We start from the raw sequence: 22,365 nt of genomic DNA, 5'->3' as shown, positions 1-22,365 counted from the left end.
ATAACCACAACAACAGCGCCATCTGCTGGGCTGAATACTCAATGATCAGTCATGAGGTGGTACGTTCACTGAGAATGTTTTTTTTTATTGTAAAAAAAATAAAAACAAATTAAAAATACAAGCTCCAGGTGTGATGTCTGACAGCCCAGACACTGGGTGCAATGCTTGCAATCATAAAATGAACACAAAAAAACATACATCCCATTGAACTGCTGCAAACACACCTGTGCGAGGAGTCGACAACGTTATTTCTTGGCGAAAGAGATCTTCATGGCGTTGCTCTGCGTGATCTTGAAGCCTTGCAGAGCTTCTCGCGCCGCGCCGGCCTGCACGTCGGTGTCAAACTCCACAAAGGCGATGTCGTGCCGGCCGGGGACCAGACGCACTTCCTTGAAGCCCGGAAATCTGCGGCGGAAACGCTCTGTGTTTAAAATGCGAATTAATACAAAAATGCGAGACAAAATGAATTTTTACTGACTGGTTGAAGAGCATAGACAGCATAAGCTCGTTGGTCTCCTCGGGCAAATTGGTGAGGAAAAGAATGTGGTTGGGAGGATTCTCCGAAATCTGCAAAAAAAAAAGTTAGAGATGCTCAATGGCGACAACTTGATTTTGACTGAGCAATAAAAGGTCATTAAAAGATGACAATACCTGCTGGTGCATCTGTCCCGGCATCATCTGACCCATGCCACCAGGGGGCATCTGGCCTGGTGCCATCCCTGGCGGGGGCATCATGCCAGGCGGGGGCATGTAGGGTGGCTGCCCTGGCATGTGAATCATGCGGCCCCCCTGGTTCATCTGACCCTGCAGAGAGCATCAAAATCAGTCACGTTGACCAATTATTTCAGTAAACTATAAAAAAATATTTTAGGTCATGAATGCAGTTGTGTCTTACGGTCATGCCCGCAGCAGCCAGGGCGGCCGCTTTCTTGTTCCCGCTCGACTCGGGTTTGGGAGGCTTCTTCCTCTCCTTCTTACGATCGCGCTCCACGTAAGTGCCTTTCATTTTGGCAATGATGTCTGAATCCTGATTGGCATACTGAATGCGCTGCGGAAAGAGATGATCCATAAGACTATCTATCGTCAGGTCTTTTTAAGGAAGAAAAAAAATGCCACCAATGACATACCATGGGTTTGTCATAGAAGGGAAATCCCTGCATGGATCGGAGCGCATTGGAGGCACTGTTGACCTCTTTAAAGATGACAAAGGCTTGACCCTTCATTTTAAAAGTACGTGCGACCAAGATGTCCAGAATTTGGCCAAACTGGGAGAAGATGGCGTAGAGAGACTTCTTCAACTCTGTGGAGAGAAAACAGAATAGATACTGGAAAATGTGCTGTATTATAATCACATAAATCCTGGATAATTATGAATAACATGATGTGTTATTTTACTACATCTTCCAATATTAAAGAATGTAAGTTTTGTGTGTTTTTTCAAATAATGAATGGCACCCCCCCCTGCTTTGGTTGTCGGCGGTCCTCACCATCTTTCTTGATTTTCTCGTTCAAGTTGTTGATGTAGATCGTATGATTGAGCCGAACCTCCGTCGTGGCCATCTGGAAGTTCCAAAAGAAGTGGAATTAACTTTCCGAAAAAGGACATAACATTGCTTTTAAGAGATGAACAGTTTGAATTTTCAGCCGCCATTCATTCGAACGACGTGGGGCTTAACCAAAATGCTAAAGCTGCATTGTTAAGTCAAAGACCTAGTCTGTTGCTCAGAAACGTCCAAACTACATTAGAGATATAAAACCCAAAACTGGATCAATTAGGCCTGCAATGAAATAATTGATTCATACATGAAAATATAGCATTATTATTAATATAGTGAAACAGTACGTACCTCGATCGTTGAACGAAACGCGGATTAAGCTAATGCTTAATTCTCGCGATAAAAAAAAAACCCCGAACAGTTCTTCTTCGGTTGCTGTTTTGGCAAACAGCTTTAAGGCGCATTACTGCCACCATCAGACACAATTTCTGGTTTACACTCTACAGTTTTTTAAACAAACAGTCGCCTGGCAGTTTTGAATAGCGAACATCAACTTGATATAGTAGTTGCTTCATATTGTTTAAAATGCGTTCGTAGAAACGCCAGTGTTCTGTAAATAATAAAATCACTTACTACTAATATACTGATTTCCTACAGGGGGTGACAAAGTGCATTTTTGACAATCCAACTCACTGAATACACGAAGAAGAACCTTGTAAGTTGCCAAATATGGTAGTAAACACCGGCCGGTCTTCTGTAGCCAGCTAGGCTACTCCGAAAGTGAGTTTAATCAAAACTAATATGTGCAACAGAACAATGCGAATTGTGTTTGTAGGTCATGTTTGTTAACATATTATTAATACGGCTAGTTAGCAGTTAGCACGTAGTAAAAACCTGCTTAGCTGTTGTATTTGTTGCAGTAAGTTGGGTATGATATTTTTGTATACTACAGTGCAGTACATAAAAATGCAATATTGTGGTGGACCTACAGTTAGGAACGGGGTTATATGTATCTTTTGTGTTGTTGTTTTTTTGCATCATATTGTCTTTGTTGCTTTGATCACTTGTGTTTTGTCTCACTTATTGGCAGTCAGTCACAGAATAAAGAAGTGTCTTTTTACTTCTGTCACAATATAATCATCCTTGATAGGACTTCTGGGAAAATGTCGGGGTGTCCCCTGCCCTCTTTTCCTCCACCTCCTCCGCCACCACCTCCTCCTGCAGCACTCCATGATTCAAGAAGCAAAAAGAAGTTTTATCAGACGATAGCTGTCAGTAGAAGCCCAGTGGAAGGAGACTACACGGAGCCTCTCCTAGTCATCAGTCAGAGGGCGAGCAGGTGACCAACAATAATAATAAAAGTTGTTCTGACATCTGCTCAAGGCATCAGAAGCATACACAACCACAAAATTATCATTTTTGCAAGAAAATCTTCTGCCTTAAAGTCACTGAATCGAAAGGTGAATTTTCATTTTGTCGTATGTTCCAGTTTCAGTAGAAATCTCCACTGGACTCTGGTAAACAAGTACGTGCCTTCGCTTATCCAAGATGGCCCACAGTAAGTGCGGAATGCTTATCAAGTCCTGTCATGCTTTTCTTTTGACTGATAGCGCTTTTATGGAATGCTGGAAAGTATTTGAAAATACGTTCACATTGATGTCATTATCGAGCATACTGTACTGTGTTCACCAGGGTGTGACGGCAATGCCAATTGTGTTTTTCTGTTTGACTTACAGGTGCGGCCTGGTGGCCTTGTGGATGGCTGCTCACCTGCTGGGGCCGCCTGTTGACATGCACACCTTGTTTGGGACTGCGCTCAAGCGAGGCTTCACAGCACAAGGCGAAATGTTCTCAGGTAACGAAAAGGAAGGGAGTGAAGGTGTGTTTGGCAGGGCGCCATATCACTGGTGTGACTTTCACACATACAACATGCTGTCAAACACACTCCTTAAACGGTCATGCCACTCACAACTCATCTTTTCTGTGTCAGTTCGAGACATGGCGTTGCTGGCTGAGGAGGTGTGCGGCTGCAAGGCTGAGGCGCTGTCGGGCGGTTTGGTACACGACAACGCCACCAGGGTTGTCGCACACTTGTGGAGCGGACAGCCTGTTCTCTTCCCGTATCCCCCCTCCCCCCCCATAGAGCTAATTAAGGTCATAGGATGACCTGGATCTCGACTTTTTGATTATGAGAGTTTCTCAAGTGTCTCTGGATCCTCACTCTCGCTAGCTAGCAATAATACCTTGACACTGGACGTCCAGATACGACGACGACTACAACCATGAGCCTTGCGAGCGTGAAGGCCACAGGGCGCACTGGGCCGTGGCTTCAGGTAAAAACGCCAAATGATTAAATCGCCATATAGTTGACCCGCCCTATCGTCTATTCCCTCGCAGGTGTTCTCCTGGGTATGGACCAGGGTTACGTGAGCACAGAGTCAACCCAGCCTGACTCGACTCTGCCGTGGATTCACCTGCGTGGACACTCTAGCTTCTCCTCGTCTTTGGACAGCTCACATATTCGAGAGGTCTACATCTTAGCCAAGCAGGGGAAAAGTCTGCGCTACCGCCTGTGGAGTTTGGACAGCATTGCACGTAGCAACAAGCAGCTCATGGAGATGGCCCCGCAGACACGCAACAACGGGACGCATTATGTGCTTCCCATGGGCGGAGTTGAAGGCGGGTTAGCCGGCGAGGCTGTTTTACTGCATAAAAAGAGAGAACTTGATGGGGAAGCACGCAAACAGTGACAGTTTGTGTTATTACAGCACTTGAGTGAGTCAAAAACAATCAAATAAAAAAAAAAAAAGTCTTATTTCCAGTTTTATTGCAATCTGTTGCCTTCATGGCAAAGAAGCAAAAGAAGATTCCATATCAAATGTAACCTGTTGTTGCACTTTCTCCACTTAAAAATACACTTGTGCTTATAGAATACAAATATTATGATATTCCGTTTCCTCCCAATTCAAAAGCACCCAGTTAGGAGAAGGGGGCAAAAAAAAAAAATCTGTTAGCTGGTATACTTGCATGGAAGAAGTAGTAGAACACTCTGTAAACAAGTCGATGTTGACTTTTCAGAGATGACTCTGATTTCCTGTGTGTGATCAACACAGTCAAGATCATTTACTATGGCATTTCAATATTTTCTAATGGTGCATAAAGTTATTGCTGTTTTCCAGTTCGGTTTGCAGATCAGGATACAAAATGGTTAAAACAAAAAAAAAAATCAGAAACGTGATCACTTAACTCAGATTGTTCCAGTTTTAAATGTTCTTTGAATTTTTTTTTTGTATGACTCCCTCGTCACTGTAAAAGTATAAAGCAGATCAATTTTGAAGAGCCCAACCGCAATGCTGCTTCCCATCTTAAAAAGAGGCACGGTTCGTTTTGATCGATGGCTTTCTTGAGGATGCGTAATGCAGCAAGTTCCAAACCAAAAATGGTCGCTGCTCGTATTTCGATCCATGAAGGGAAGGGGCGACTCGTGTTAGTCATTGTTCTATAACGAAGCTTCAGGGTGAAGAAAAATAGCAAGAATGTCCTTTCTTTTAAAAAAAGGTAGGCACAGAATTTGTACAAAAGGTAAGCGGGTTACATAAAGCCCAGAAAAAAGAAAAAAAAAAATTTAAATACATTTATATTTACACTTGGCGTTAACGTGGTTGAATAACCAACGTTTTAGTGTTGCTGAGTGTTTGTTTGCAAACCCCAAAAGGAGGCAAAATAACCTCCCAGGAAGGCTGTGATGTTCCGACCACAAAGAACAAGTCCTATCTTGTTTCCGTGGAACGAGTCCGCATTGTCCACTTGTTCCGGTTTTGTCAAGTCTTGAGCGGCTCAGGATCCCTGCGGCAGCATGGAGGTGAAGATATCGATGAGGTTGTCCAGCCCCCACATGTAGCCGTCCTCCTGGTTGCCTTCCACCCAGGGGGTCCGGTGGTCCAAGGTTCTGTGTGCGGGCAGCGGTACCGTCTTGCCAAAATCGATCATCCACACGCGGGCCTTCCCCGAGGCGTCGTGGACAAACAGTAGAGAGCTTCCCACCACCTGCAAAATCACAGATGGACAAATGATTCATTTAATTGTACTTTCACCCAAAAAAAAAAAAAAACTCGGGGTGAAATATCACCAAAACTCAGATGAGAGGTCTGTTTTGGATTTTAGTGAGTGTGAGTTTTTTACCTCATGGGTCTTGAAGAAATGCGACTGCTCCAAGACTGACCGCAGTTCCTCCAAGCGTTGCAGGTAGAGCTTCTAAATGAAAGCAAGGAAAAAAAAACATTAATATTATATTATTATTAATATATGTATATATTTATCATTATTATCGGATCGTTTTTGAATACAGGTTGAAAACAAAACTTTTTTTTTAATTCAATTAATTGAAAAAAAAATCTAAGATTAATCGATTATGAAAATAATCTCTTTGAAGGCAACAGTGAATGGAAACCCACCAAGGTCTGAGTGTTTCCATCAACAAAGTCCTCCAGGGCCCGCATCACTTCCTCTTTGAGTTTGGTGGTCTTAAAATTGGAGTTGCAGGTGCCATCGGATTTCTGCAGAAGAACAGATTTTTTTTTTCCCCTGCTCGAAAACACCCCCGCCGTATTTACAAATCAGTTGAGAGTTGTGCCGACTGACCTTGATACCCTCGATGCGGAAGCCGAGCGTGGCGGTGGAGCTGAGCGTCTCCCTCCACTGCATGTATCTGGGCTTGAGCACGCCCTGCTGGGCCCTCTCCTCTTCGGTGGGGGCCCCGGGGTCCACGGCCACCATCTTCTCGTACATATCCTTGCGTAAGCGGGGTCGCTCTCTGGCTTTCATTAGCTCCTCCTCCAAATAGGTCCTTCATAATAACGGGAAAAATATTTTCACATGAATGAAGGATTTTGTTTCAAGTTAAACTTTCCCTGCACAGTTTAATCTTTTTTTTAATTTCAACTATGGCAAGAACGTTGAGGTTCGACGGTGCCTTTGTCCATATCGACGCTGATAACAGATCCACTAACCTTTCAAAGTCTGCATAGTGAAGGGTTTTCTTCTCACCTGCTGCCCATTTTACAGTCCATGATGGACGGCGATTCAAAATCAGCCACCAGATCGTCCATCAGGTTGTAGTCCTGCTCGTCGCGCTGCACCACGCCGTAATAACCGGGCACGTACGGCTGCAGAGTGTCCTTCATCAGCTTCTGGAGACACTGCTGCTCGCACTCGCAGTAGCGCTTTAGCAGACGACCGTTCTCGCCCGCCCGGAAGTTACCTAAACCAAAACAAAAGGATTGAAGAGCGTGGTTTCGCGAGGCCGATGGAGCTCGCCGTTCGACGCCTACGTACCGGCGTGGCCGGCGAGCTGCACCCACGGGTAGCGCTTCTTGAAGGACACCACGAAGGGAGACCAGTGCACCATTGTCTTCAACTTATGCCACGACTTATTCTGGAATACAAAAAAGAAAGGGCGTCATTGTCGAGAGGAAACCCTCGGTGGATAAAAATAAACACGCCTTTGTAGACATTGGTCGGATCCTCCCCCTTTAAGGTGTTCTGACAAAGCCCGTTCATGAAACATTGACTAAAGCGTGTCGTAAAAACAGAGTCCGACTGTCCGGAACTGTTTGTTTTATCCGCGGAGCAAGGACAGTGTTCGCTCGGGGCTTTGACGCAAGCAATAGATTACACACGTGTGTGTGTGTGTGTGTGTGTCTGCGTGCCTGTGATAAATCAAATAGCGTGTGTGTCATCACTTTTATTTTGCCTTCTGCAGTCTGAGCTTAAAATGTTTGAAAGATTTTCAAATTCCAGGCGTGACACGAGGCTCCTCCTATCACCGTTGTGTTTACATGCCGGCAATATCTGCGCTCTTCTCGCACGTATTCTTTCCACAGCTGCTGTGTGGAAATTCTGTCATAATAAAAGCGGCAATATTGTCAGCGAGCGGAAACAGCTGACCAGAAAAACAGGCTGGATTTGACTCGAAGCGCGTGTGTCACTCAAAAGTTGTCATTAATCTGTCAGTTGATTGAAAGCTTACACTAACGAACGTTTTGGAAACGCCATTGAATCTCCAGTGACGTCATTGGAAAAAAAGTTTTTTTTACATTACAAATTGAATTTGAACAAGGGGTGTGCAGACTTTTTATAGCAGATATTGACAGAGCCGAGTCATCGCGGGTCATGAAATGTCCAAAACGACCAGCTATTCGATCGTGGAGGAAGAGAGTGACTCGGGAGTCACCCGCGGACACGCATCGTCGTATTAACCTCGACAAAGTACGTCACGGTGTTGAAACGTGCGCGCGTCAAACGTCTTGCGGAATGTTTTGCTGAAAAGGCTGATTTCCTCTTGAACTTTTGACTCTGGCCGAGCGGCGAGCGTAAAGGCTGAAGTCGCCCTTGTTACTAATTCGGGTTTTCAGGTCAAATTTATTGCATTTCTCTCTTGATAGTGAGAAAGACAAGAAAAGGAAATGTCCTCATGAGGACCAATTACAAGTGTGCTCACACACAATGTGGTTCATGCGAGACTGGTGTGTCAGAGTGACACTGAAATTTCCAACGCACGCTTGATCTACAGAACAATCGAGGCCCTCTACTCGAGATGGGGTGGAAAAAAAACATCACATCGTGATGCGGCTATGTTGATAGTTGCTCTTTGTTTCGTTCTACGACACAGACGTCATTAGAACCGACAATCACGCCGAGTTGCATGTTTTTTACAATATGGGATGAACCAGAAGCAAACCCTCACACAAAAGCACAGGGGAGAACATGCAAGCTGAGACTCGAACCCATTTGACTGCGAGGCATGTTTTGAAAAGGAGCTTCCAGTATTTTGGACAGAAAAGTAGAATTTCCTCAATTCTAGTAGATGGAGTGATGTGTTGGAAGTAAGCACGATCAAAACAAAAGACCTTCACCGTCAGTGACTGAATCTGCAATGTGGAATCTTTTTTTTTTTGTTGTTCTCCCAGTCAACATGTGCGGACTTGTGTTGCTTGCTTCATAATCCTCCTGACAAATCGTCAAACGGTGACCCCCCCCCCCTCGGGTTCTCCGCAAGTAATTCCAAACGCTCCCGGTGCCGTTTTGACATCCTATCATTATCCTTTTTACCCGCTTTGTTTCATTTTACAACTCGCCTGTCTTCTTTTGTCCCATAATCCCCCCCCCATGCAGTCACATGATGAAAAGCGAACCACCATTCCCTCCCACTGTGGCAAATTCCACAGCGGTGTGTAAACCGTGCAAAGGCTGAGCCTCCGGTGAGCGGAGGGTGACAGTCGTGAATGTAACGCACCCTCCGGTGATGGAAAGATGTGCGCGTACGCGGAACCTGTCAGACGACTGTTGCAGGAGAAAGCGGCGGCGGAGGCTGCACGCGCTTGGTAACCGTTTGCACAGCACGCAAAGTGTTTTTAATCAAAACCACATCCCGTTGCCCCACATTGTCCGAGGTGTTTTACGACAATTCACACGTGTTTATGGCAGTTTTGCGGCGACGACACGAGAGCGCTCAAAGGCCGTCTGTTTTTTTTTTTTTTAGAATATAACAATATTAAATTGAATAAAATTTAAAAAATACAAATAAAACCCTGACCGCGACAAAAAGCGTGTTGCAGGCAAAAAAAAAAAATCTTTCGCGTATAATAAATTAAATTGGATCGAAAATAACACTTGCCTTCTAGACTGACACCAAGGTTCCACTCGTTCCTACCGCCGACGTTTTAGAGAAGTTTACTCAGTACTCGGGAGTTTAAGTAGTGGGAGGATTTGAATCAGATTACAATAGGAACATTTCATCATCTTCAAAACCACGAGATTTGGAGTTACGGCCACGATTGTAACATGTCATAGTGATGTAGTATGTTTACCGCTCCAGACAGGGGTGTTTCCTGTCACTGACAAAGTAGATGTCAGCTTTGTTGCCTCTCGCTCTTTATTTATTTACTTCAATACAGCCAGTGGGAATGCTGAGTTTGCATAACCACAAAAACCAAGTGTGACTGTAAAGTATACAAAAAAAAGGGAAGCGTTGCAAATGTACACATTTTACGTTTCAGTGTTTTGTCATCTTATCTCAGCTTACATTTAGCGCCGACACGCAACATTCTTGTGTCAAGACATGGGCGAGAAAAAAAAAGTACCATATATGGCAAAGACGTTGCCTAGCAACCGGCTTTGCCTTCAATTCAATTTTCCATGACACACACGCTCAACTGAAAGCGCGACGCAGCATCACGTCGACGGCGTGTGTCCGTCTCTGCTTGCGTGAACAAGTTCTCTCAATCTTCCCAACTAGTTTGACACTTTTTTTTTTAAGTTAATGTACGCAATGTGCCTATTAGAGCCCAGGCTCTTATCAGAAACTTACGAGAACACGTCATCCTGTTTGTTACAACAGCTTAAGTGTGCTCAGGTTGCTCATTTCCTGTGTATGGATGAAATGGCCAGTAAATGACAGCGTCCACTCTTTGGCTGCAGCCACAGAGTGTTGCTAAAGGAAATGCATAAGGACCATTATTAGTTGTTGAAAATGTTGGCTTGATAAAGATGTCAACGACATCATCGATGCATGGGCTCGTCTGTCGTCGCGTTATAGTCGACTATGATAAGCAAACGAACCCGCAAGTATGTAAACACACCTGTCAAAGTAACCAAGGAAAGCCGAGGCAGTAAATCAGCAAGCTCTTAAAGAAACCCGCGTTTAGGAGCGATTAAAAGTTTTGCAAGTGATTAAAACCGATAGTTTTGGCTGACCCCGCTGCCTGACCGTAAATGAGGCTCATTTGAACCTTATATTGACAGACTCATACTTGTTTCGCTTTCTGTCTGCAAAAGCGGAAAATAAAATTCCACACAAGGGTGGACGGTTCCGAAGTAATGTAATTAACGGTAAATAGCATAATTATGAATAGCTTATTAATTGCAGAAAGGGCGGACAAGAGTTAAGGCCTTCAAACAAGGTGGATTCATTGAAAAGCTGCCTCTTATCGAGGAATCTAGTTTCTGTGCCCTTTTTTTTTTTTCTTACAGTGAAATGTCATTGCAAGAATTTCTACTTAATGCTGCTCAGAATCCAAACTCAGGAGAAAAATACACAAGAATGGTATCTTCCTTCTTTGGAACAAGCAAGCGATGCTTTTGCGTAGGTGAACAGCACGTTGTGGTCGCTTTGAAAAACAAAAGTGAACAACAACAACAGAGCTGATTTGACAAAGTGGGTTACAAAACGAGTTAAACGTGTATGGAAGTAGTTATGCCATCTTGGTCATGGGAAGATCTGGACGATAAGAGAGCCCTTCTTCATCTTCAGTTCAAATTGAATTAAGCAGGCCTATTGATTCAGTTTGAATCAGAACACTGTACTGCAGAGTGCAGGCTTAAAACTCGAACTATTGCTTGTTCATTCAGTCTATAAAATCCACATCTCTTGACTATTTTGTCTCTTTGAAGATAAAACTTGAGCAGACATTTAAACCCAAATCCTCAGAGTTGTGAGTCAGCTATACGAACCACTACCCCACCGTGCTACACCATATGTTTAAATCAAAGAAAAATATGCAATACAAAGATTTCAGAAAGTAAAAATCGACTTTACACTAGCAGAAAGCAACATTGTAAAAGCTGAGACGGCACTCACCGACGGGCCATCCTCCGGGTTGCAGAGGCTCATAGTCGGGGACAAACTGGCCTCGATGTCGCTGCTCGTGTAGTCGTCCTCGGATTCCTCAAAAGACGAAGCGGACGACAGGCCGAGAGAAGATGAGTTGGACAGCTTCCTGGGAGAGCGCATCAGTGCCGGGGACCCCCCACAGCCGCTGTCCGAGCACGGAGACTCGTCGTCTGGGTGTAGCTCCGAGCCCCACCCGGGGCTGAGCTCGGTGCGGAGGCTCAGCCGATTTGACGACTCCTCGGATCGAGTCGGACTGGGGTCCCGGGTGATGATGAGTTTCGGTATGGGGCCGCGATAAGAAAGACTCCGGGGGGGCTTGTCAGAGTCACAATTGGTGTCTTCGAGCGGACAGGGGACGATAATTAAATCACTTTTGGTCACTGTAGTCGAATCATCCACTTGATTATCACAATCACCAGACTGTGAGCTTGTTAAAGTCCGCTTAGAGTCCGACTCATCGGGGCGCAACTCTCCCAATGGTGCCATTACACGATCAAGGCTGTTTTCCCCCCGTGGCTGATACTCCATGGCCCCCGCAGGGGGGTCCGAGGCATTGTCCTCCTGCGCGGCGCTCGTCTCGACGCAGTCCGAAGCACTGACTTCAGCGCTCCGCCTCCCCGCGAGTGGCTTCTCGATTGAAACAACCGCCGTCTCCGCGCTCACATCTCGGGTAGGCGTCGGCGCCTCCAGCAAGGCAGCGGCGGGGATTCGCTGCTCCTCGACCGCCGATACGGCCTCGTCCCTGGGTAACTTTCCCTCTCGACGTTCTTGACGGGCGGCTGGCTCCACCGCTTCGTTTCCGCAGCTTGGCTCCGGTTGCGTCGGGCTGGAGTCTCGCTTTCGCCTTCCCAAGCACGACAACGCTTGTCTTTTCATCGGATTCCCGTTTATCCGGACAGTATGACTCTTTTTCCTGCTATTTAGTCTACGAGTATCGGGACGTTGGGCCGCCTCGCTTGCTTTCCATGCTGCGCTGTCTGGGGTGGTCGTGGTGGCGGCGGTTGAATGTGAGGGAATGGAGCGAGCTTGGCCCATCTCGCTCGCCGTACAAGTGAACAACTCCAGAGACACGCCCTTTGACTGTTAAGTATGATTATGTTTAAAAAAAAAAAAAATAATAATTCAGCGTGACTCTTAAAAGCATACACACCAAATCATTAGTCATACTGTCCGGTGATGGAAAATCTTACATTGTTCCTTCCTTGTCTTCAGTCGTCTTGCTTAAGTGGACAGTTTGCATCTGTGTGAGCACGGAGACTCTTGTTCACTGCAATGACGGGCAAAAAAAAAAAGAAAACTGAATACCATTTTAAAAAATATTTAACTTTTCCAAGCATCATCATTCAACTTTGAATAAGATGGTCTAATGTGTTTATCAAAATTGAGGCATACCCAGTATCAGATTCCTTAAAAATACATTTACTATTATTGTATTTTAACATTAATAATGCACTTAAATATAGGAAAACGTAAATGTTAAACAAAAATGGTTTACAAATTAAAGTGCAGGACTGTAGATGGGCAGTGATTCTTTTACACAACACTACAGAGACCCTGAGTAACACACTTTGAAAAAAAAAAAAAAAAATATTAAACAACTTTGTGCACTTTGGGGCTGTACTAAAAGGTAGCACAGTTGAATAAGCTCTAAAGTCACAAAAAAATATTAAGGCAAATAAGAAGTGTGGTTGCTGTTTTAAGTGATTCTTATAATGAGCATTACTGCCCCCTACATGACTGGAGTGGCACAGCATGTCAAGATTTTCAACACATACTTATTCTCGTTCATTAAAATGCTAACGCATGTCTTTATGTGTCTTGTTATGGACCAGTCCACAATGTACCCCCGCTCAGCAGTTAACGCCAGATTGCATTGTCAAATCCAACCACTACAACTCGCTAAGGAATATTTCAAAAAAATAGAAATCACAAACTAATGACACTACTTTTGGTTTACATGACGTCAGATGAAAGAAAATACGTATGAATCACGCTTGACATGCATGTCTGCAAGTCACAAAGGACTTCTGGAGCAGCAATAATTGGTGAGCAAACACATTCCTCCTTCAAAGGGAACTGGATAAACAACTGTTTGTCAGTTGGATGATGAGAATACAATGACAGTTGCTAAATTCAATGGCACCGATAGTCAAGTTAATTAGGGCAAGAATTGAAAATGAACTAAGACACACCTACAGGGTGTAAAAGTATCACAAAGTCTTAAGGCCATACAAGAATGAGGAAAAAAAAAGAAAGCTTTTTCCTACTACTATTCCTTATGACGGAATTAAAATAGGAAGCGATAGAGCGCAGCTTGAACTCAACACGTTACAGGATATGTATGGAAGCTGCACTGGGTCATTTTGAAAGCCATTCCGGAAGACTTCTAGGATTCGTGGGCTGGCTTCTCTGTTGTTCACTATGATGCAGCAATCGCTCTGCACTCAGGAAGGAATGTTCTCGCAGCGGAAGCGAGACAGGAACGATAACAATGGAAACAACAGCTCACTGAGAATGAAACATATATAGGCAAGTGTGCTCATTCTTAGGACATCAAGATCGAATATACTCCACAAAAATGACTCATGATGAGTTGGCTAATGAACAGGGATGGGTCCTAAATGGTGCACAGTCACTCGGTCAAGTTACACAAACTTTAGAGGAAGTTGGAGTTTTGAAGGATATATTTTTTTAGATATATAAATAGAGTATGACGGTTCATGCCTGGACACTTTTGGGGAGGGGAAAAATGTGAGGCCTTATCATCATCTAGAGAAAGATGCTATCAGAGTCTGGGGAAAAAAAACAATGCCCAAGTACAGTTCAGTTCAGTTCAGTTGTATTTATCTATTAAGATCATGACTACATTTTTATTTTCCTATAATTAAGTTCAAACCGTGCATAATATTACAGTGAAGTACAAGAATATTAAAGACACTTTCTAGGAATAAATCCCTGTCTTGCTTTTCATGAATTAGGCCAACTGTGCTAGCGCATATTAATGTTGGTCATTACGTTGCCACTTGAAGAAATAAATATTTTATATATAATATAGCCAATATATATTTACTGTATAGCGAATGTCAGTGATGTCATGTTCACTCACTTCAAACTCGTAAGTTTGTTTCTCTCATCGACTAACTGACATTTTGCTGTAAAACACAGCAGAGGAGCTGATGGTGAATTTTTTAAAATGTATTAATTTGCATATTACTGAGAGTCCCTCAATCAACATTGGAAAGATGATGGAGGCGTTCCCCAATTGTGGAATCCACTTCTATTTCAGCTCATAGAAGTTGAAAACACATTTGTTTAGGCAGGGATTCCAGTTGAACTTGATGGTTTTGATTTGTCGTCTTGTATAAACTGTAAAATGTTTATGACTCACTATGTGAAGCACAGTGTGCGTCATCTCTTGGAGAAGTGCTATTTAGGTCAAATATTCAAGTGTACTTATTTACAATTTTGCAACTTGTTCATTATATTAGGAATTAATTCAGGTAAATTTGTGATTCATGTTAAAAAATAAGGTAGACAAGTCATTCTCAGTACTGTACATAAAGAATTTAAAGTATTCAAGCAATTAGGGTTGGACTTGCCCTTCTGAAAAGTATTTTCCGTGTGCTGAATGTTTCACTTTTGGAATCAAACTACAGAAAGAAATGCATTTCTATTGCAATATATTAAGGTGCACCTGTATGTATATATTTTGATGTTTTAAATCACACAGTATCCAACTTTCATGACAATCCAAAATACTTTGACGCACAAGAAGCAACCCAAAGAATAACGCGTGTATGAGAAAATTAAATGACGACACTTACCTGAGATGTTGTTCTCGCGTGCGAGATGCAAATATGAATTGGCAGCTTTAAAAAGTCGCCCGATGGCGTTTTTGAAGCATGTGTAAGAAGTTGCAGTGCGCACGTCTTTTGTCCTCGAATGTCAGGATGCGGTTTATGCCAAAGAGGAAACGCCTGTTCTATGTTAACACACTAATTCACTTTTTGTGGTTAAAATTGCTTCGGTTCAAGTTTGCTTGGTCTAAATAAAAAAGTAAAACATACAAAAAAAAAAAAAAACTTAACGTGTAAACTACGAAATTACGGGACGTTTTGAGATATTTTGAAAGTTAAACGCGGCAACTAAATGTCAAAACAAGCAAAAGGGTTACATTTCTGGTCACGTGATTTAAAGTGCGTTGCTGTATGAACGCTCACGTGTTTTTTGTATATTAAAATGTGCAAGCTACGTTAAAAACGTGTAATAAAAATAGTTTTCAACACTAAATGGAAGTTATTACTCACGAGTGAGTTGAATATAGTACAATTTACCATGTATTTTTAAATGATACAATTGTATTAAAACTTCACAGATAAGTAGCAACTTATTTACACAATATATTTTTATTTTGGTTCATAATCATAAAATTGTATCTTTACTGGTGTAATTAAGATAAAATATAACTTAAAGGACGATTTTTCATTTGCCTTTTTGTACTTTTGGTACATCTCGCTTTCCGTAGAACCCGGAAGTCTCGTTTCACAACCGGCGTGACATTCACCGGGTTGCTTACTTGGCTGGAGGAGTTGAGCAAAGGCAAGAAAACGATCATCTTGCCACGATGAGACTTCTTCAAACGGCCGTGTGTTTGACCAAAAGGCACGCACTCGCTCCGGGAGGCGTAACTCTCAAGAAGGTAACACGATTTAGCGCCAACCGCTAAATGGACAAATTCCATCATGGAAGGGTTTAATGTCCCCTGTGTCATTGCTCCAGGTACTCATCAACAGCTGCCGGTCATGCTCGTCCGGCGTCGTCCCCAACGAGAGAATCCGTAATATTGGCATCTCCGCGCACATCGACTCGGGGAAGACCACCCTTACCGAACGCGTGCTGTACTACACGGGGAGAATAGCGGAGATCCACGAGGTTTGCAACACAGCGTTAAACTCATTGCAATTTGAGTTAAGTTACGATTAAAGTATTCTCCGTGTTTTTGCTCTGCGTTAGGTGAAGGGGAAAGATGGCGTTGGGGCCACCATGGACTCCATGGAACTTGAGAGGCAGAGGGGCATCACCATCCAGTCAGCAGCAACCTATACTATGTGGAAGAACCATAATATCAACATTATTGACACACCAGGTACACAAGCTGGGCAAAATAACCAAGCTCAATGTATTCTGGGCTAGCTAATTGTAATTAACCTAAATAATGTTCAGATAAAAGCGTATAATTCCATAAAAAACTTATTGCATGTCTGTGATATACCAATATAGCGATATCGATATTTTTTCGATATATTGTGCAGCCTATATCTCATACAACACAAACTATATGTTAACAATTCACAAAAAAACACAATGTTTTTTACAAGTCAATAATTTGTCATCCAGGTCACGTGGACTTCACCATCGAAGTGGAACGAGCTTTGCGTGTGCTCGACGGTGCTGTGTTAGTCTTGTGCGCTGTGGGCGGAGTCCAGTGTCAAACTATGACGGTGAATCGGCAGATGAAGCGTTACGGCGTGCCGTTCCTCACTTTCATCAACAAGCTGGACCGCATGGGCGCCAACCCTGGCAGAGCCCTGCAGCAGCTAAGGTGATGTCACAACACTCAGACTTGGAATGGAACTTGTAATATTTTGGACTCGTCTCTAGGAGCAAACTGAACCACAATGCCGCCTTTGTGAACATCCCCATGGGCCTGGAGGGCAACGTCAAAGGCATCATTGACCTTGTCGAGGAGAGAAGCATTTATTTTGAAGGACCCTTCGGGTAAAAGATGCTTCATTATCTGCAAGAAATGTATTTTTTCTAAAAAAAAAAAAAGCAGCATGTCTGAGTGATAAAAATCAACGCACAATGGAATGTCTGCCATCCAACAAGATGATGAGATTAAAATTATTTTTATGTTCTCCGTAATTGCAGTCAAGTCACGCGTTACGATGACATCCCAGCAGAGTACCGCGCGGAGGCTGCGGACCGCAGGCAGGAGCTGGTGGAATGCGTCGCCAACGCCGATGAAGTCTTAGGAGAGATGTTCCTGGAGGAAAAGGTTCCGACGAATGACGACCTGAAGGTTGGTAATGTCTGCTAGGTAAAATGTGAAATCCATTGTGAAATCGTTTTAGGGTTAGCCTAACCCCTGCTAATGCTAACATGCTAAACATTCCAGGCTGCCCTACGCAGGGCCACAGTGCAGCGTCTCTTCACGCCAGTTTTAGTGGGCACGGCGTTGAAGAACAAAGGCGTTCAGCCCCTGCTGGACGCCGTGCTCGATTATCTTCCCAACCCCACCGAGGTCAAAAACTACGCCATCTTCAACGATGAGTAAGCTAGGACGCATCTGTGAGGCAGGCAGCCATTGATGCATATTTTCTCACTCTACTATTTTTGACACTGCAGAGAGTCAAGCGAGACGTCGAAGATCCAAATGGACCCGACAAGAGACTCGTCACATCCTTTTGTCAGTCTGGCGTTCAAACTGGAGGTGAGCGCTTAACTTCAGCTTCCCGACGTGTATCGTCTCTCTTGACAATATTGTTTTTCTGTCCGCGAGCAGGCAGGTCGCTTTGGCCAGCTGACGTACATGCGGGTGTACCAGGGTTGCCTGAAGAAGGGCGAGTACATCTACAACACGCGCACCAGCAAGAGGGTGCGCGTACAGAGGCTGGTGCGCTTGCACGCCGACCAGATGGAGGTGAACAAAAACAAAAAACAAAAACAATGGCACAATGAAAGCCTGCTAGCTTAATGCTAACACTCAATGGAAAACACCATAGACAGGCTAACAAGGCTAACTTGTAGAAAACATGGAATAACAAATGTCGAGCTCAAACAAGTGTAGAAATAAATCAGAAACTGAAGATATGATTGAATATTTACCGCGTATATGCTCATTGCTAATGCAACAAATATTTTTTTACTCTTCTCCAGGATGTAGACGAGGTCTACGCGGGCGATATCTGTGCCCTGTTTGGCATTGACTGCGCGAGCGGAGACACGTTCACATCCAGAACTAGCGATAACATCTCTATGGTGAGTGTTGTCGATCCGGGGGAACCCCAGGGGAACGTTCCAGACCCACCTCGTCACCTTTTTGTCTACAGGAATCTATTCACATCCCAGATGCTGTCATTTCCATGTCCATCAAGCCAACCAACAAGGTCAGTTGAATACATTCGAGTCACCACCCTGTGAGGAATCATCTCTTACCTCACCTTTGTCTTTTTCGGAGCAGAACGACCTGGATAAATTCTCCAAAGGCATCAACCGCTTCACCCGGGAAGATCCAACTTTCCGGGTTCATTTCGACACCGAGAGCAAAGAGACCATCATTTCCGGGATGGGCGAACTGCACTTGGAGATTTACTCCCAGGTACAGTTCAGTATTTCCCTGGACCTAAGACAAGATGGTGCCAAAGCACTACTTTAGTCCGAGGATGACAAAAGGGTATGCAAGGGCATGTGTGGGAGGAGGAAAGTATTTGAAGTCTTGAATTCTCCTTCCAGAGGATGGAGAGGGAGTACCACTGCCCCTGTGTGATGGGGAAACCCAAAGTGGCTTTCAGAGAGACCATCACGAGCGCCGTACCGTAAGTGCTGAGCCCCGACACTCGCACCCAAATAAGGAGTCAACAAAGTCTGTGTAAATGCTTATTTATTTATTTTAATATACTGTTTTGTTAATGTGGCTTAGCAGCCTCATGTTCCATTCACAACAGTGTCGTTTTTAGGTTGTTTACAACGTAGTCTCTCTTCTCCATCGTCAGTATTTTAACGCCCTCTGGTGGAGACCAGGTGGTCAGCACCTTCCACGCAATGATATCCTGTCAAAACAGCAAAACATGAAATATTCCCATTAGGACTCTGTTGCTAACCAAAACAGCGTGCTATCCTTACCTGTGACACCATGTCATGCAACAGGACGTCATATTCAAACTTCAGCAGGTCTTCGTCACTCGCCTGCAATCGAACGAATAAGATTACTCAGGCAAACCAGCGCACCTCTTTTGTCCGAAAGAGAACGGCTCACAATCTGCGTGACGTTGGCTACTTGAGCCATGTTGTACAAAGTGTCTTCAGTGGATTGGTTGAGCATGACGAAGCTGGACACGACAATGCCAAGGTGCCAGAAAGGCACGTGCTCCGGCTCAATGTGACCGTAACTGTCTGAGAGAATGATGAAAAATAAGTTTAATATATCTCGAACAAATATTATTATTTTTTTCCCGCCATGGGTTTTAGAGGCTTCACCTACCAGGTAGGTTTTGTGCAAATAGACTTTGATTCAATTTGTATTGCTGGTAAAAGGCCTCCTCTTGAACGCTGGTGTTGATGTTCAAGAAGTCATCGTTTGCTGGAACCTGCACTTGCAGCGGAGGGTGGGTCTGCTCCCGAGGGAAGATAACCTCTGCCGAGGTTTTTATTTTGATTTGCTGCAGAATGGAGAAGTCAAAAAGTAGATTTTTTTTTTTTTTTACATTAGAAAACACAACCATGACACAATACATCTGCGAAACAGCGACCCCTAACGTTGTTATCAGGTAGTAACATTCTCAGGCACCACATGTTGTTGTTTCAAGTGTTAAATGTAAACATGGCTTACTTTATGAACCATTTCGTCCACGGAGAGCTCCAGCTGGTACTTTCTCCCAGAGCCAGGCACATCCTAAACAGAAAAATACATCACTTTAGGCCAAAGACACACACATCCATGTGACTTAACTTACCTCCGCATAGGCCTTGAAGACCTTCCCTAGTCCAAAGACTTTGTATGGTGAACCGTGTTGGGTATTCAGATAATGCTGGACCACCTTGGCTGCCCTCTGAGCAGGGTAGTGACTCGGATTTAGCTCTCCGGTCTCCATCACCATCTCGATTTCCTCCTCGACATCAACCACCACAATTGGCTGTGCCGAGAAAGTAGAGGAGAAATGAACTTGGACTTTGTGTGCTGCAGGTGTAACCGGGGTAGGGCTAGTTTGTTTAGATAAGGTGGATCTGCTAAAAAAAAAAAAAAAATGGAGGCCGTGAACTTCAACACAAATTAGCCAGTAAGAATCTCGAACAAAGTAAAAAGTCGTTTTTTAGATAAGCTTCTGTTCTTGTTCAGTCTCGTGCAGTTGTCATGAAAGTGGAAGACTTGCCTCTTACTTCCTGTTTGGCAAGAAAACCGCCCTCTTTTAAAGAGACAGAGCTCTTGTTTTGCTTGAATCTAAAAGTCAATCATCTTGACTCTCTCTGTAGGTTCGACTTCACTCACAAGAAGCAGACGGGAGGTTCTGGTCAGTACGGAAAAGTTATCGGCGTTCTCGAACCTCTGGAGACGGAACATTACACCAAGTTGGAGTTTGAAGACCAGACTGTAGGAACCAACGTTCCAAAGCAGCTGGTGCCGGCTGTCGAAAAGGTTTGTGCCTGCTTCTCTCGCTTTGCTAGTCTTGTCGTCTTACCCCCAACGTCATTTTGCAGGGGTTCAGGGAGGCCTGCGAGAAGGGACCCCTGAGTGGCCACAAGATCTCCGGTGTGCGATTCGTCTTGGAGGACGGAGCACATCACATGGTGGACTCCAACGAAATCTCCTTCATCCGCGCAGGAGAGGGCGCTCTCAAGCAAGGTGAAGGTCAATTTCAATTCTTTCCGGAACGGTAGCCAGCATCATGTTTGTCGCACCCATGTGGTTCTCCACAGCTATGGAGAAGGCCAACACCACCATCTTGGAGCCCATCATGTCGGCGGAAATCGTGGCGCCTCAGGAGTTTCAGGGCGTGGTTATCGCCGGCGTGAACCGTCGCCACGGCATCATTACGGGCCAGGATGGATCGGATGGATACTTCACGCTGTACGCCGATGTGAGTCGAGATTGTCGCGTAGCACAGGAACACTTCTTGTTCTCATATGATTGGATTGAACTGTTTGTGTTTCCCTTTTGGCAGATTCCACTTAACGACATGTTTGGCTACGCTACAGAGCTACGCTCTTGCACCGAAGTAAGAAAATTTGTCTTGTCTAAATTACTGGTACATTTTCACAATTACGATAACAAATCACTTCTATTATATGAATTGAGTGGTGCAGACTTAAGAGACGCACTGACGAGTTGCGTATGGAAACGTTTGTCTGTACTATGCTGCCCCCTGGTGGCCAGTTAACAGAGAGGCTGGGTGAGATGGAAGAAAAAAAAAATCTGCGTCCCATCTAAAATGTGAGGGAATGCAAAGTTTTTTTTCTTCCATACCACCTCAGGGGTTTTGTACCAATCTAACCGTCAGAGAAGGTTCATAAAATAGGCATTTAAAATGATCCAGATTTTAACACATTGTCTCTTGTCGCTATCAGGGAAAGGGCGAGTACACCATGGACTACAGCAGATATCAGCCATGTCTCCCAGGCACGCAGGAAGAACTCATCCACAAGTACTTGGAGGCTACGGGCCAGTTACCTACTAAGAAGAAGTGGAAGAGCTGATTTCTCATCACGGTAGAGTTTTTTAAATTCAATTATGTGGACTCCAACCTTTTAGTTATATTTTACATCACTCTCCCTGCATTGCGGAAAAACCTTAAGAGGCGACCACCCACAAAACCTTTTTCCTTTTTGCAATTACATTTATAGAAGAACTACGATATTATGTTACATATATAGTTGTGCTCATGTGTTTAAATACCCTGTGAGAATTTGTAGGGGTCATTCTTGAAAGAAATCAAAGGTAAAATACATTTCCCCAAAATGGCAATAGTTTATAAATCTTGCCAGGGTATATAAACAGACAACTGTATGATATTAAATATTTAAATGAAGGGTTAAGGAAAAAAAAAAGCTGAATATTTTTAATGTCTTGACTTTTTTTTGTACTATGTACAGAATGACTTTAATGTCATGACTGCAACAAATAATGTAAACACTGAACTTTTTTTTGTTATTTTAATTAAATACTACATTGATCCTGATGATAATTAAACATGGCGGCGTTCTTCTCACCTTCTTTGAATTCTCTGATGTGACATCAGTGGGGACGGTCACAGCGGGGCTTCCACCTATGCCCCCGCTGAGTCCGACCGTGACCAAGAGGACCCACAAAATCATGTCGTGCTGCAGATGCTGGACGAGAACGAAGAATGTCGGCAAACGGGAATGAGTGACCTCCTGTCGAGAGCGCTGTTTTGTAACCGAGGAGGTGGGAAGGGCAAGTGT

The 22,365-nt window shown here is 44.0% G+C and overlaps 5 protein-coding genes across 7 annotated transcripts; 2 read left to right on the top strand and 3 right to left on the bottom strand.

Moving 5' to 3' along the window:
* Positions 1–60: 60 nt before the first annotated feature.
* Positions 61–1,934, bottom strand: snrpa (small nuclear ribonucleoprotein polypeptide A). Its single transcript, XM_088381867.1, has 7 exons — positions 1,848–1,934; positions 1,488–1,560; positions 1,128–1,300; positions 896–1,048; positions 652–804; positions 479–567; positions 61–405 (listed from the first exon to the last, which is right to left on the bottom strand). The coding sequence occupies exons 2-7, from the start codon at positions 1,558–1,560 to the stop codon at positions 246–248; spliced, it is 801 nt and encodes a 266-aa protein (XP_088237993.1). The 5' UTR covers positions 1,848–1,934; the 3' UTR covers positions 61–245.
* Positions 1,935–2,152: 218 nt separating this feature from the next.
* On the top strand, positions 2,153–4,311 carry actmap (actin maturation protease). Of its 3 annotated transcripts, none has more exons than XM_088381864.1 (7): positions 2,153–2,276; positions 2,647–2,835; positions 2,986–3,054; positions 3,233–3,336; positions 3,487–3,616; positions 3,759–3,829; positions 3,894–4,311. In XM_088381864.1, the coding sequence occupies exons 2-7, from the start codon at positions 2,660–2,662 to the stop codon at positions 4,244–4,246; spliced, it is 903 nt and encodes a 300-aa protein (XP_088237990.1). In that variant the 5' UTR covers positions 2,153–2,276; positions 2,647–2,659; the 3' UTR covers positions 4,247–4,311. The 3 variants fall into 3 exon arrangements, with proteins under 3 accessions (XP_088237990.1, XP_088237988.1, XP_088237989.1); XM_088381862.1 differs by having other exon boundaries at positions 3,233–3,351; XM_088381863.1 differs by lacking the exon at positions 2,153–2,276 and adding an exon at positions 2,283–2,424 and having other exon boundaries at positions 3,233–3,351.
* Positions 4,307–15,325, bottom strand: itpkcb (inositol-trisphosphate 3-kinase Cb). Its single transcript, XM_088381855.1, has 9 exons — positions 14,991–15,325; positions 12,357–12,433; positions 11,134–12,246; positions 6,831–6,930; positions 6,543–6,756; positions 6,138–6,342; positions 5,951–6,052; positions 5,679–5,750; positions 4,307–5,543 (listed from the first exon to the last, which is right to left on the bottom strand). Exons 3-9 carry the CDS (start codon positions 12,199–12,201, stop codon positions 5,334–5,336), a joined length of 1,971 nt encoding a protein of 656 aa, XP_088237981.1. The 5' UTR covers positions 12,202–12,246; positions 12,357–12,433; positions 14,991–15,325; the 3' UTR covers positions 4,307–5,333.
* Positions 15,326–15,691: 366 nt separating this feature from the next.
* On the top strand, positions 15,692–22,132 carry gfm1 (G elongation factor, mitochondrial 1). Its single transcript, XM_088381853.1, has 18 exons — positions 15,692–15,865; positions 15,946–16,098; positions 16,180–16,312; positions 16,564–16,768; positions 16,828–16,944; positions 17,098–17,248; positions 17,345–17,499; positions 17,575–17,659; positions 17,732–17,869; positions 18,106–18,207; positions 18,279–18,335; positions 18,410–18,547; positions 18,682–18,764; positions 20,419–20,581; positions 20,644–20,788; positions 20,863–21,023; positions 21,108–21,161; positions 21,511–22,132. The coding sequence occupies exons 1-18, from the start codon at positions 15,791–15,793 to the stop codon at positions 21,637–21,639; spliced, it is 2,244 nt and encodes a 747-aa protein (XP_088237979.1). The 5' UTR covers positions 15,692–15,790; the 3' UTR covers positions 21,640–22,132.
* Positions 18,813–22,322, bottom strand: lxn (latexin). Its single transcript, XM_088381865.1, has 7 exons — positions 22,153–22,322; positions 19,902–20,081; positions 19,778–19,840; positions 19,430–19,607; positions 19,205–19,341; positions 19,072–19,134; positions 18,813–18,998 (listed from the first exon to the last, which is right to left on the bottom strand). Exons 1-7 carry the CDS (start codon positions 22,255–22,257, stop codon positions 18,885–18,887), a joined length of 840 nt encoding a protein of 279 aa, XP_088237991.1. The 5' UTR covers positions 22,258–22,322; the 3' UTR covers positions 18,813–18,884.
* Between the last annotated feature and the right edge of the window lie 43 nt (positions 22,323–22,365).

Source organism: Syngnathus floridae, chromosome 7, assembly GCF_059516105.1.
Source record: "Syngnathus floridae isolate MCC-2025c chromosome 7, RoL_Sflo_1.0, whole genome shotgun sequence".
NCBI lineage: Eukaryota > Metazoa > Chordata > Actinopteri > Syngnathiformes > Syngnathidae > Syngnathus > Syngnathus floridae.
The sequence above is the reverse complement of the archived record's forward strand: the minus strand, read 5'-3'. Positions and strand labels throughout refer to the sequence as shown.